Source organism: Berghia stephanieae, chromosome 9 (assembly GCF_034508935.2).
Source record: "Berghia stephanieae isolate SIO BIC M18660-M18661 chromosome 9, UCSD_Bste_1.3, whole genome shotgun sequence".
Taxonomy (NCBI): Eukaryota; Metazoa; Mollusca; class Gastropoda; order Nudibranchia; family Aeolidiidae; genus Berghia; species Berghia stephanieae.
Genome location: NC_088368.1, coordinates 4868194 through 4881148, shown reverse-complemented (window position 1 = coordinate 4881148; position 12955 = coordinate 4868194). Strand labels below are relative to the sequence as shown.

Here is a 12955-nt window from a genome sequence, read left to right as displayed (position 1 = left end):
TGTTAAAAATCTGGTGGAGCTGAAGAGGCAACGCGGGGCTCGAACCAAAATGATATCCTTATTGCTACGTACCAAGGACACAATCGAACCTGGGATTCAAAGATAATTATTTCTTGTATCTCATTGTGTTCGCTCTTATCTACTACGCAGTTGATGTCATGACACCACTTATTGAGCTTTCCCCCCCCATTTAATTGAGCTTTTTATATATCGCAATATCCACTAAATGTGCTCAAAGCGCTTTACAAGCGAAGTGAAAGATACGAATTAAAAGGATTGGGGTATCTCTTTCCTCCAACATAAAATGTTATGCAGTCTTGAAAGAAACAAATTTGGCTGAATGATTTACTTTTTAAATACTTTGTTCTTAATGCCCGAAAAACTACCTGACAATCCTGCATTGCATCACTGATTCTTAACAATTTAATCACATTGAAACACTTCCCTTCACCTGGAAGTAAAACGTACAAAACAGGCCCGCGGGTTGGTGTCTGCTAGAAAAACTTCGAGAAAGTAGAAAGTAGATACTATCTAGAAAGACTGCTAGAAAGTTCTGTGCGCCGATCTGATGCTTAGTTTATCAGATTTTATTGGACCGAGATAACTAATGTGTAGAGTTACCAGAAGATTGAGTAGTACAGGTCAATTCTGATTTGGAGTTTATTGCTGTGGCTGTAGTTGTAGTCGATAGCGAAATGGGACTGGGTGCAATACATTGTTTGGTTGTCTTCTTCATGTGCGGCAGAACAGCTTGGTTAGTTCTCACCTTCTTGTCTAATTTATTGAACCTAATTAACAGACACGCAGCATAATTGTCGATGTGAATTAAAAAAACAACCCAGAGAAATTCCGTAAGCTCCTCGGTCTAGCATTTCTCTCAATTACCTAGTATTTTCACCGTTGATCGTTTATTTTTATTCAATTTGTCAATATCAAGATGTGCAACAAGTAAGGCAGTCATAGTTTCTAGTCATAAGTCATAGGGTTTGTTTTTGTTTGTTTTTCTATTAGGTCTAGCTGGAGGTCGGGTTAGTTATAGTTATAAGGGGCCCGTTATAGGTTTTAGTAAAGGCCCTGGAGTGTTTGTTTTTTACTATTAGGGTTATTCTATTATTTTAGGTTTCAAAGTGGCAATTCGGACCCAAGTCTGAATTGCTTCCTGCGGCAATTCGGACTCCTCCCACAATGCGCGTGCGCAATCACAGGAAGTGTCGAAAGTGGAAGCTGGCTCGAAAGTGAAGCGTGGTAGGGTGGGGGGTGGGGAAGCTGCTCGTTCTCAGTTGTCAGTTGTTAGTCAGTAGGAGGGCGAGTGAGCGAGCAAGTCACGTTTTAGAACTCCCGAAGATTACCTTCAAAAGCGGTAAAAGTGGTGATCTATTATTCCCCTTTGTCTTACTTTTTCTTGAGTACTTTGTAATTGCAATTCTAGAACTTTTTGCTATCCAATTTCTCCATTTTTACTGGCGCTGATATGACCGAAATGTGTTGCAAGCTCCTTAAAAAACAAAACATACCTCTAGATCTAAATATTCGTGGTCTTTGGGAGATTACAATTGTAGTCGCAATTGTTAACGTTGACAATCAATTTGCCCTCGCATAGAAAAAAGAGTGTCTTTGTGTAATGATTGGAAGATTTATTTGATTTGCCATGAGCGTGTTGCAAAAGATACATGAATGACATATCTCTACATTTTATATTTTGCCATTTGCGGCCGCGAAAAAGTGCAAAGAAAGGAGAATAATATGACTTTGGGCATTGAGCGTTTTATTTAAAAGGCAGTATAGGTCGGGCTTTGACAAAAGGACGAGAGACGCATGCGCACAACCAACATGACGTTCTCTCTCTAATAACTTTTCCGCCGGTGACGTCACAGACTATGGGTGACGTCCAACCAAGGGACACTACTCTTCCGCTAATCTCATTCCCTATAGAGACTTGAGGCAGGGATGAACTCCAGCTCATTGGGCCCACTGGGTCTGAAGGATTATTTTCCTACTTGTATTCCAATTGATTCCAGTTCATACTGAATGACTTGTAAAAAAAACAAAAACTTTAGGCTTTTTTATATAGTGCAATATCCGCTAACTGCTCAAAGCACTTTACAAAATGTGTGTACCAACAGCAACATATAACATATAGAATGATAGATATACCTCTTGGGTTATATTACAATTTTTTCAGACAGAGACAATGCTGTTAACAGCCAGGTACTCATTTTACACCTGAGTACGGTAGGAGAATGTGAGTAAAGTCTTTTCCAAGGACTAAATTATGTGATGAGCAAGGCTTGAACCCTGGATCTTCCAGTCCAAAGGGGAGTGTCATACCACAAGACCACATGGCCGCACAATGACTCACGCTTTAATTGAATTGAGTCAATTCTTTAAATATAAATTCAGTCTTTCTCCAACCTCAATGACAAGAGTATGCCAGGAGAAAAGTAAATTATATTTCATGCTAAATCTTTCCCCAGCACTTTAGCCCCTGAAGATGTAGTGAAAGCTTGTTGTTATCAAAGAACAAAGGGAAAGCGTAGACGTCCTTTATGGAAAGATGCACCAGGTGGACAGCAGTATAAGACCTCTTACAATATGGCACCAGGGTCATTCTCGTAAGATATTTTATTTAATTTTTTTAAATTGTTCTATTTTAAAATATTGATTACCTATTACTGAAATAATATTTGCATTCAGATCCAAATTTGTATACACTTTATTCATGGCACTTAACTTCTATTTGCCTAAATTTCATATTTATTTTATAATATCAAACATGTTTTATTTTCAAAGATAGGTGTGACCTACTGCCTCAAAACGGTATTATGTCAAGGTGGAACAGTTGCTTGAAAGTGATTTTTAGGTAAAAAAGACGTATGGTCGGAAATTTTGGTTTTTTACTACATTAAGAAACGACATCCACTGTCCTCCTGAGAACATATAAATTTGACCCAAGTTTCATACCTGTGAATATTTTCTCAATTGTTATCATCTAATTCATTTCGTTATTAGCATGGCTTGGTGGTACGGTGTTTGCTTCATACCCAACAGGTACTGAGTTCAATCACCCGCTGCTTGCTGTATGGCCTTTAGCAAGTCACCTCGCCTTACCTCAATTTGCGACGCTAAACTACGGCTGATGCCTAGGTGATACCAGTCTTCCCTTGGAATAGACTCTAGAAACAAATTTCCCCTATGGGATGAATAAAGGGAATTTTATTATTATTATTATTTTTAAATTTTTATTCACATTTATGCTCATATCAACATCATTGATGCCATCTTGACTATCCCATCATGTTCAAATTCAAGTTCCAAGTAAATAATATGTAAAGGCCTTTAGGCCATATTATATTTGATACATTTTTCTTAGTGATTACTCGTGTGTTGGTATTTGACATTTATGTAGTTCTAATTATTAACTTATTGACATGACTGAGTATTCATAATGACTTTAAAAAAACAAAAACATCTCATTCTTAGCACTCGGTTGTAATATAGTTTTATTATTTTAAAAATTATGTGGAGAATAATGTAAGTGATAAGAATCTAAAGTTTATAAAATGTTGTTGACACTTGATATTTTTATTTGCGACATAAATATATTGGAATAAGGCAAACACCTATTTAGAATCTTTGAAAAATGCCAAATGTTGGGAAATGTTTATTATGACTGCCCTATTTTTAAAAATTTTTAAAAATTCAGACCAGTTTTAGTGTCCAGTAAGCACTTCAAGGATGTTGCAAGCCAGTCAGAGGTGGACCATGTCATAATGCCCATGAAATGGGGCTTGGTTCCCAGATGGCACAAGGACAGTCCCAGTAAAGTCTCCTTCAAGACATCCAACTGCAGAGGGGAAAGCATGCTGGATAAGGCCACATTCAAAATTCCTTTGCAGCAAGGGCATCGTTGTGTAGCCATCATGGACGGGTGAGGAATTTAATTATTTATGTTTTTAGATATGACTTGATAAGAAAAGTGAGAATTTAGATGGGCCAACATTCTGAAACCAATGCCATTCGTCCTAAATTACTCTATCTTGTTAATTTTTTTTTTTATGTGTGGAAGAGCTTAGCTGAAAGTACCTGCTTAAGAACACAATGCTTATAACATGAAAAGTGCACAAGACTGGTATTGAGAAACTTAGTAATTTGTTAAAATTTGATTATTATGTATAATAGTATTGAACAATTTTATAGTTTTCAAAAATGCAGGACAAACTTCTGTGCAAGGAAAACATCTCGATTATCTTGGGGTTTTTTGATCTTTTTTTTTTTAAATACTGAAACTTAAATATTAAAACTAATTTTGCCTGTCTGTGTACATGAAGCAGGAGTCTTTCTCTTTCTCTGTGTGATGCTGTGCCACTCGACTTAGTTAGAGCAGATATTGAATTTTTCTGTTAAACGCATATCTTGCAGATTTTACGAATGGAAGACCACGTCATCAGGAAAGCAGCCTTACTTTTTCCAGTTCACTCCCAGAGATTTACAGATGGAAAATAAGAGTGTCCACAGGAAGGACGAAAATTTACAATTTAAATCAGAGAATACTGCAGAATTAACAAGTTCTCTTTCTCATAAGGACGTCAAAAGACTTGATCAAACTAAAACAGAAGTAAAAATGGAGCCATTGACAGAATACAACAAAGGAAGAAAAATCTCACAGAACTCTCATGGAGAAAATGATAGCAAGGATATTTTCAATATCAAGATTTCTACAATGAAGCAGGAATGTAATAGTAGTAGTAGTAATAGTAGCAGTAGTAGTAGTAGTTGTGATAACAGTCCACATTTTAAGAATGAAAACAAATCCGGTGGTCCAACTCAAGAAGCTGATTCTATTGCTGAAGAAGAAAACACAGAATCTTGGTCTGGTCACAAATTGTTGACTTGTGCAGCAGTTTACGATGTGTGGCAGCCACCTCATGTAAGTAAATACTATTGTTAACTTTTATATACAAGTATATGTACAGTACTTGGTGGATTGTAAATTTGTCAAATTCCAGCACCCTGGGGCTGGGTGACAGAATTTTATCTATACAATACGTTGTTACCTCCCATGAGTTTGTCGGATGATGGAGGGAGCAATCCCAAAAACAGCGCTCAGATGGACCCTGCAGGGTAATCACATTAGGGGAAGACCACTGGAACCTTGGAGAGGATAGGTGGATAGAGAAATGATATCCATCGGTTGGACCTAGGGTGAGGTCCAGAAGCTGGTAGAAGACAGAAGTCACTGGCATTCCTTACTGTCAACCTTATGTGTTTTTGGCTTCTCCCCGGATGAGCATGCTAAAATCCAGCAAGTACTATATGTAAGTTTGTCCGAGTTGATATCATCTCACATCGGGCAACCTGATCATTTTAGCATAGGTGACCGTGATGATAATAATTCTGGCCCCTGCATTATTCACTCCTCACCCTTGTCAATTCAATTGTGAATGAGTAACTACAGTCAAGGGATCGTACATGATTATCAGTTACAATAAAAAGAGATTGTCTCTCATGCATCGTGTATATTTTCACCAGACCGGTAATGGTCATGAAATATAATGATAATGGCTGCGATTGATGGGCCATATTGAAATGATCTGTAGGGACAATACTCATTTGAGTCCCCCCTCACTCTCTCTCTTTCTCTCTCTCTCTCTCTCTCTCTCTCTCTCTCTCTCTCTCTCTCTCTCTCTCTCTCTCTCTCTCTCTCTCTCTCTCTCTCTCTCTCTCTCTCTCTCTCTCTCTTTCTCTCCTTTCTCTATCTCTCTCCTTCCCTTTCTTGATCAATATATATATATATATATATATATATATATATATATATATATATATATATATATATATATATATATATATATATATATATATATATATATATATAGAAGACTGATTTTCCAAAACTCGTTAAGTCGATTTTTCTACTTTTTGAGATTTTCTATCCATGAGATAAATTGAAATTTAAAGTTTATTTGAAGCATCAAATGGCACAAGAATTTCTTTTAGATTTGTTTGAATTTGAAATTTAAATATGGTAAAATAATAGATGGAATGAGAAATCTTAGGGGATATAATCCTCAATATCTCAAAATGGGAAAAAAACGGACTGAGGTAGTTTTTGACAACCACTATGAATATATATTAATTCTTTTGTGTGGGAAATGGGATTATTTTTTTTTAGATATGGTGCATTCCACGCAAGTAAGACGGATAAAGGGAAATATATTATTTAAAAAAAATGTTTTTTCTTTGTTGACTACTCAAATAGCAGATAATTTATGGTTGTTTTCTGTATTTGAATTAGTTGCGTATAACTTTTCATCCTAGGCATCCGCCCCACTGTATTCCTACAGTATCATCACTGTGGCTGCCTCCAGCGATATGTCTTGGTGTCATCATAGGATGCCAGTAAGTTATGTCTTCTTTGTACAGTTTTCATTTAAAGAGTAGCTTTGTGTAGTCAATGATTTATTTCCAAATATCAATAATATTTTTTTTTAAATTGATGCAAATATTAAAAAAGATAAAACTTATGCTTTTACATATTTTTTTATTTTTCTTCCAATTTTTGCATAAAATATGCAAAAAACTAGATGTTTCTATCGTTTCAAGTTTTTAAGCTATTTCTATTCTTTATCAGGTAGTTATAAAAAAAAAAACACCCTTTATTTTAAAATGCTCAATACCTATGTTATTTTGCAGGCTGTATTAACTACAGACCAAGAAATTTGTGACTGGCTAGACTTTTCAACAATACCATTGACTCAGGTAGGAAAAATTGAGAATTACGGACCAAAATAATTCTCAAATCTTGTCTACTTTGGATTATTTTTAATGTATTCTAATGAAAGAAATTTTTTAAAAAGATATTATTGAGAAATCAAGGTGTAACAGGTAAAAAACAAAACAAACCAAACAAAAACATTGTAACCTGTTGAAAATTGAATTTGTGTCAAGACAGAAAACTTCTCTAGATATTCATTTCATTTGTTCACGCAAGTTAGGATTGGAAACGTCAATTTTATTTGTTTCAATTTTTGGTAATAAGTGGACAACTGCTTTGACTGTGTTCTAAATTTTGGAAAGATTTGGAGTATTGGATGCAACAAAGAAAATTATAGATCTTCATGGTAGCAACTCTTTACAAAAATTTATCTTTAGATCTTGATTATACACGAGTTTTCAATAATTATTTTAAGACAAATTTTACAATACTGAGTGATATTGAAAAGTATAATGTGTTATTTGTTTGTAAATTTTCCCCTCATATTATATCAACACATAGACCTTGTGTCCGTAATGTGCCTATGGCCAGTTGAAAGTTGACACTTATAATATCAATGTTCATTCATTCATTTATTTATTTCATTTACCTTCAGGCCAGCAGTTTGATCCAGCCAAAATCTGAATGTCTAACCAGTCACCCTGTGTCTAAAAATGTCAACAACTCGCACTACCAATCTCAGGACTGTTTAAAACCGGTTGATCTCAGGTTAGCGTTTATAAAAATAAAATAAAAACTCCCAACAAACCACAAAAATTGAGCTTTTATATAGCGCAATATCCACTAAACATGCTCAAAGCGCTTTACAAAGGGTCCCTGACCAACAGCAACACGTATCATGTAGAACAAGACATGATGCCGATTAGATGATATTACAGTTTTTCAACAGAGACAACGCTGTTGACGGCAAAGTACTCATTTTACACCTGAGTACGGAGAGAGAATGTGAGTAAGGAGTCTTTTCCAAGGACTCAACTATGCAAGGCTTGAACCTAGGACCGTTCCGATCCGAAAGCGCGTGTCATACCAATAGACCACATAGCCATTTTCTTTGTGGCTAATAGTTTTAAAATTCTCAATATTAAAATTCTTAGTGTTATTGATTTGTTTTGTGGTATCAGAGAGCAACCTGTTTCAATATCTACAGACCTACTACAGACAATGAACATAAAGTCTGCATTTTCTTCACAAAAAATTATGACTCTCAACGAAAATTAATCTTTTCTGGACCTACAATACAAATTGTTTTCAGATCTTCTCTTAATAAGACCATGATGGTGGCTCGATCAGGCCAGCTCATTTTCTTAAAAGTACTCTGCATGGCCCATAACCCCTTAGCAGTATTGACCAAGTGTCCCACATCACAACCTCATGGCCCCCATTTCAGCCGAGTTGTTGATAGTTGTTAGTATTAGGAGAATATGACGTGTGATATCATCCTCTATGGTCAATCAATACACATTTTGTGTGTCTAGATTAGTCTCTTCAAAGTGTATGTATGTAGTTGATTTCAAATAATATTGTAATTTAGGAGGTCAATGACCAAGGTATTATTATATGATGCACCCACTACTTGGGTCAATAACCGAGATATTTTAAACTACATCCAATTTGTAGTATTATTGTGTACTGTGGGCTAATGTCCCCATTTAATTTTGGCAGTGTGTATTTGAGTGTGTGTGTGTATTCCGTCCCTCATTCTGACTTTCTGGACTTAGCAGCCCTTCCTTAAACTTATGTATGAAAGAATAGCAGTAAAGGATATTGTATAAAAGAAGTAGTCCCATTATTTTCATCATAATATTTTAAAGGCAGATGTTTTCAGAATTTTAAAAGCCTCGTGGTTTGTCTTCAAAATTGAAATTTTATAGACCTAACCTCAAGTGAAATAAATATTAATTTTTTTCTTCTTCTCCCTCTCAACAGTGAAGAAAAGCAGAAACTGTCTGGGAGTGGCCAAATGATGATGAATTGGCTGAAAAGAGGTCAGGCCTCCTCAACTACAGGTACAGCACCTGGTAAAAAGGCCAAGATTTAGATGGAACCAATATATACCAAAAACCAGAGGTGCCTAAATGAGTCAATAGATATATTTCGTGTTTACTTAAAAAAGGCCAAAGGCCGAGACGTCGTTTGTTTTATGTTGTTCCCTTATCTATGAGTCAAATTTACTCCCTTTATCTTTTTCTCCAACCAATATATATTTTTATGTTTATGTCCTATGTTATATCCCATGTTGAAGGCAAAGGCATCTGGGTGGGGATCCTGACCTCCCATAGTGGGCAGGGGGGTACATACTGTGTCTTCTATCCCCTTATATATGTTTTCCAACTTGCTTTCTGTCTTTGTCTTGGCATGAGATTACTTGGTTTTGTCCTGGCCCTGGCCGGAGTCCTAGATGGGAGGGAAACAGTCAAATGCATAGTTATTGTTTTGGGAGATGATATTTTTTTCCTTGTAAATCATCTCTCTGTAATGTATTATTGTTATTTTAATGTATAATGTAGGCATTTGAGTGTATTCCTCTTTGTTGGATTTTGTGCTTGTGTCTGGATGAGACTTATAGGTGATCTCAAACTAGGTGCATTGGTGGTATGCACTTGGAATCTACATCTGATCCCTATTTGTTCCCAGTTCCCCTATGTCTTACTTTTTCTTGGGTGCTTTAATTGTAATTCTAGAACTTTTTACTATCCCATTTTCTTCCTTTTTACTGGCGCTGATATAACCTTAATGTGTTGCAAGCGCCGTAAAACCCTTAAAAACAAACAAGGCAAAGGCATGTTTTGAAAGCCCAGATTGAGGCTTCGCTAATTCGTATTAGTGACATTCATTAGAAGCAGATGTTTCTAAGTGACATTCATTAGAAGCAGACGTTTCTAAGTGACATTCATTAGAAGCAGATGTTTCTAAGTGTTGCATTAAAGACTGAATTTTACTGCTGTAACTGAATTTTACGGTGATGATATTAATGATGGTTACATTGTTTTTGTTATTGTGCTTAATATGTTTTGAGACATATTTGTGTGTGTGTGTGTGTGTGTGTGTGTGTGTATGTGTAAGTGGAATAATGTTTTTGGTTTTTAAAAAATTACATTATAATGTAATGCTGTATCATAATGACTTGCATGTGAATCTCCATATTTTTTTTTTTGGCAATTTAAGAAATTACAAAGGAGGATATTAATTCTTGGTTTTATCCCTAATGTTTGTCCATTATTGAAATCCCAACGAAGAAAACAAATTTGAGGTTTATTTGATAAGGCCTGTGAATTTAATGAAGGTAAAAGATCTTACACATTACATTTTTATAAAAATAATAAGCCACAACAAGATCTTGTAATTTTTGCTGTTTCTTCTCTCACTCTCATCCCTATATGTTAAATCAAAGTGCTGAAGCTACTAGCAAAGTAGTGTTGACATTCTCTAATTTCACCAAAAGTGTTTTTCAATCATTATTATTTTGTTGACAAAGTTGATGTTGCTTACACTATACAAGTTATATATAAATGTATTGTTTTAATTGCTCAATTTTCCCGAGCAGCTGACATGATAGTACACATCAGACTTAATTAGTTCAAGCAATTTATGACAAATGGAAGCCTTTTCTTTCAAAATATCATTGTGAAAATGCTTTCAATTTGTCAAAAATGAATCGAATTGATGTGCTCTGCTGGACAACCTCTCTAGCTGAATACAAATAAATTGTTTACCTCCAAATGGCATAGTTTACCACAAGTGTTGAAGGAAGTGCATTTTCTCCATCACCCATAAGTGTTAGTGTTAGTCAAATCATTTTTATTTTGTCGAGTAGCTTGATATTTATACAAATTCTATACTTTTTTTCTCAATTCTTCAGTTATTATCTGCAAATCCATCCTCCCCCCCCCCCCCCCCCAATATAAACATATATATATATATATATATATATATATATATATATATATATATATATATATATATATATATATATATATATATATATATGTATATATATATAATGTAATATATAAACCATAAGTGTTGTGGCAAATGTATTTTCACAATTCACTGAAAGTTCTTCAATCATCATTATTTTGTTGACCATTTCAACGCCCGTTTAAAAAATTATTCACTGATTTTAAAATTGTCAACTACAGTACTCGATGGATTCTAGCACACCATTTAGAGAAGCCAAAAAACCAGAACATGGCGAAAGCTGATGCTTATGTTATATTCGGTCACTCAGTTCCAGAGTACTGGAATTCAGCCTGCGAGAATCCAGCAAGTACTGTTCTCGCTGGACACAGATTAAAATTTCTTAACACTCCTAAAAACAAGACTTTAATTTAAGCTTTTTAAAATAATGTTTCAAAAATTCGTTGGCTGGAAATAACTATTGTTTCAATAAATCGCTCCCTATATATAAGATATGAAGTGAGTAGAAAAGTGCCAGAAGACAATAGAGAATAAAAATTTTTTTCGCAGCGGTGGTGGGGTTTGAACCTGCGACCTTATTGGTACGACAACTCCGCCTGGCAGGTGAGAGCGTGGCTCTACCGTGTGAGCTATCCACGAACACAAAAATATTCGTTTCAAACCCAAAGTCATTTCTAGATCCCTCTCTCACCCACTTCTTGAGATCGCCGATTCGTTCACCACCATCGCCAAATAATTTTGACCAGCAGTTAAGCTTAAAAAAATTTTTTATTCTCTATTGTCTTCTGGCACTTTTCTACTCACTTCATATCTTGTTGTTACCAACATAAGTGCCTGCTCCACTCACTTTTCTGAATTAAAAATTCACCCCATACACCGGAGCATACTCAATGTCTCAATCGTTTCTATGTTATATGTTTGTGATGAGAATATTGGCTATTAAGCTTAACTGCTGGTCAAAATTATTTGGCGATGGTGGTGAACGAATCGGCGATCTCAAGAAGTGGGTGAGAGAGGGATCTAGAAATGACTTTGGGTTTGAAACGAATATTTTTGTGTTCGTGGATAGCTCACACGGTAGAGCCACGCTCTCACCTGCCAGGCGGAGTTGTCGTACCAATAAGGTCGCAGGTTCAAACCCCACCACCGCCGCGAAAAAAAATTTTTTATTCTCTATTGTCTTCTGGCACTTTTCTACTCACTTCATATCTTGTTGTTACCAACATAAGTGCCTGCTCCACTCACTTTTCTGAATTAAAAATTCACCCCATACACCGGAGCATACTCAATGTCTCAATCGTTTCTATGTTATATGTTTGTGATGAGAATATTGGCTATTAAGCTTAACTGCTGGTCAAAACTATTTGGCGATGGTGGTGAACGAATCGGCGATCTCAAGAAGTGGGTGAGAGAGGGATCTAGAAATGACTTTGGGTTTGAAACGAATATTTTTGTGTTCGTGGATAGCTCACACGGTAGAGCCACGCTCTCACCTGCCAGGCGGAGTTGTCGTACCAATAAGGTCGCAGGTTCAAACCCCACCACCGCCACGAAAAAATTTTTTATTCTCTATTGTCTTCTGGCACTTTTCTACTCACTTCATATCTTGTTGTTACCAACATAAGTGCCTGCTCCACTCACTTTTCTGAATTAAAAATTCGCTCCCTATATATATGTACATTATGAGGAGCAAAAAGATTTGTTACACATGACTAATCTTGCTTACAAAATCTAGTAAAATTGGGCATGATACGTGAAGGGTGGATGGTTGATCATGATATCGACTTCCATCTTCAGCATTGTGGCCTTGGGTAAGCAATGCTTCACACATTGGCGATCTCAAATTGCGTGCAAATGGATATCTGGCTATAGGCAGCGATGGGTATTGTGCTAGAGGTTTTCCACCTGGAACCAATACAACACTGAATTCCTGGGTGGGGATCCTTACCTCCCATAGCGGGCAGGGAGGTACATACTGTGTACTTCTATCTCCTTATATCTGTTTTCCAACATGCTTTCTGTCTTTGTCTTGGAATGAGATTACTTGGTTTTGTCCTGGCCCTGGCCGGACTCCTGGCTGGGAGGGAAACAGTCAAATGCATAGTTATTGTTTTGGGAGATATCTTTTTCCTTGTAAATCATCTCTCTGTTATGTATTATTATATTTATCTTCAATGTATAATGTAAGCATTTGAGTGTATTCTCCTTTGTTGGATCTTGTGCTTGTGTCCGGATGAGACTTATAGGTGATATCAGACTAAG

At 36.0% G+C, this 12955-nt stretch overlaps 1 protein-coding gene across 1 annotated transcript; it reads left to right on the top strand.

Moving 5' to 3' along the window:
• The first annotated feature begins 461 nt into the window (after positions 1 to 461).
• LOC144979539 (abasic site processing protein HMCES-like) lies at positions 462 to 10669 on the top strand. Its single transcript, XM_078926251.1, has 8 exons — positions 462 to 754; positions 2475 to 2612; positions 3704 to 3928; positions 4420 to 4927; positions 6319 to 6399; positions 6694 to 6759; positions 7371 to 7483; positions 8702 to 10669. Exons 1-8 carry the CDS (start codon positions 696 to 698, stop codon positions 8811 to 8813), a joined length of 1302 nt encoding a protein of 433 aa, XP_078782377.1. The 5' UTR covers positions 462 to 695; the 3' UTR covers positions 8814 to 10669.
• Positions 10670 to 12955: the final 2286 nt, after the last annotated feature.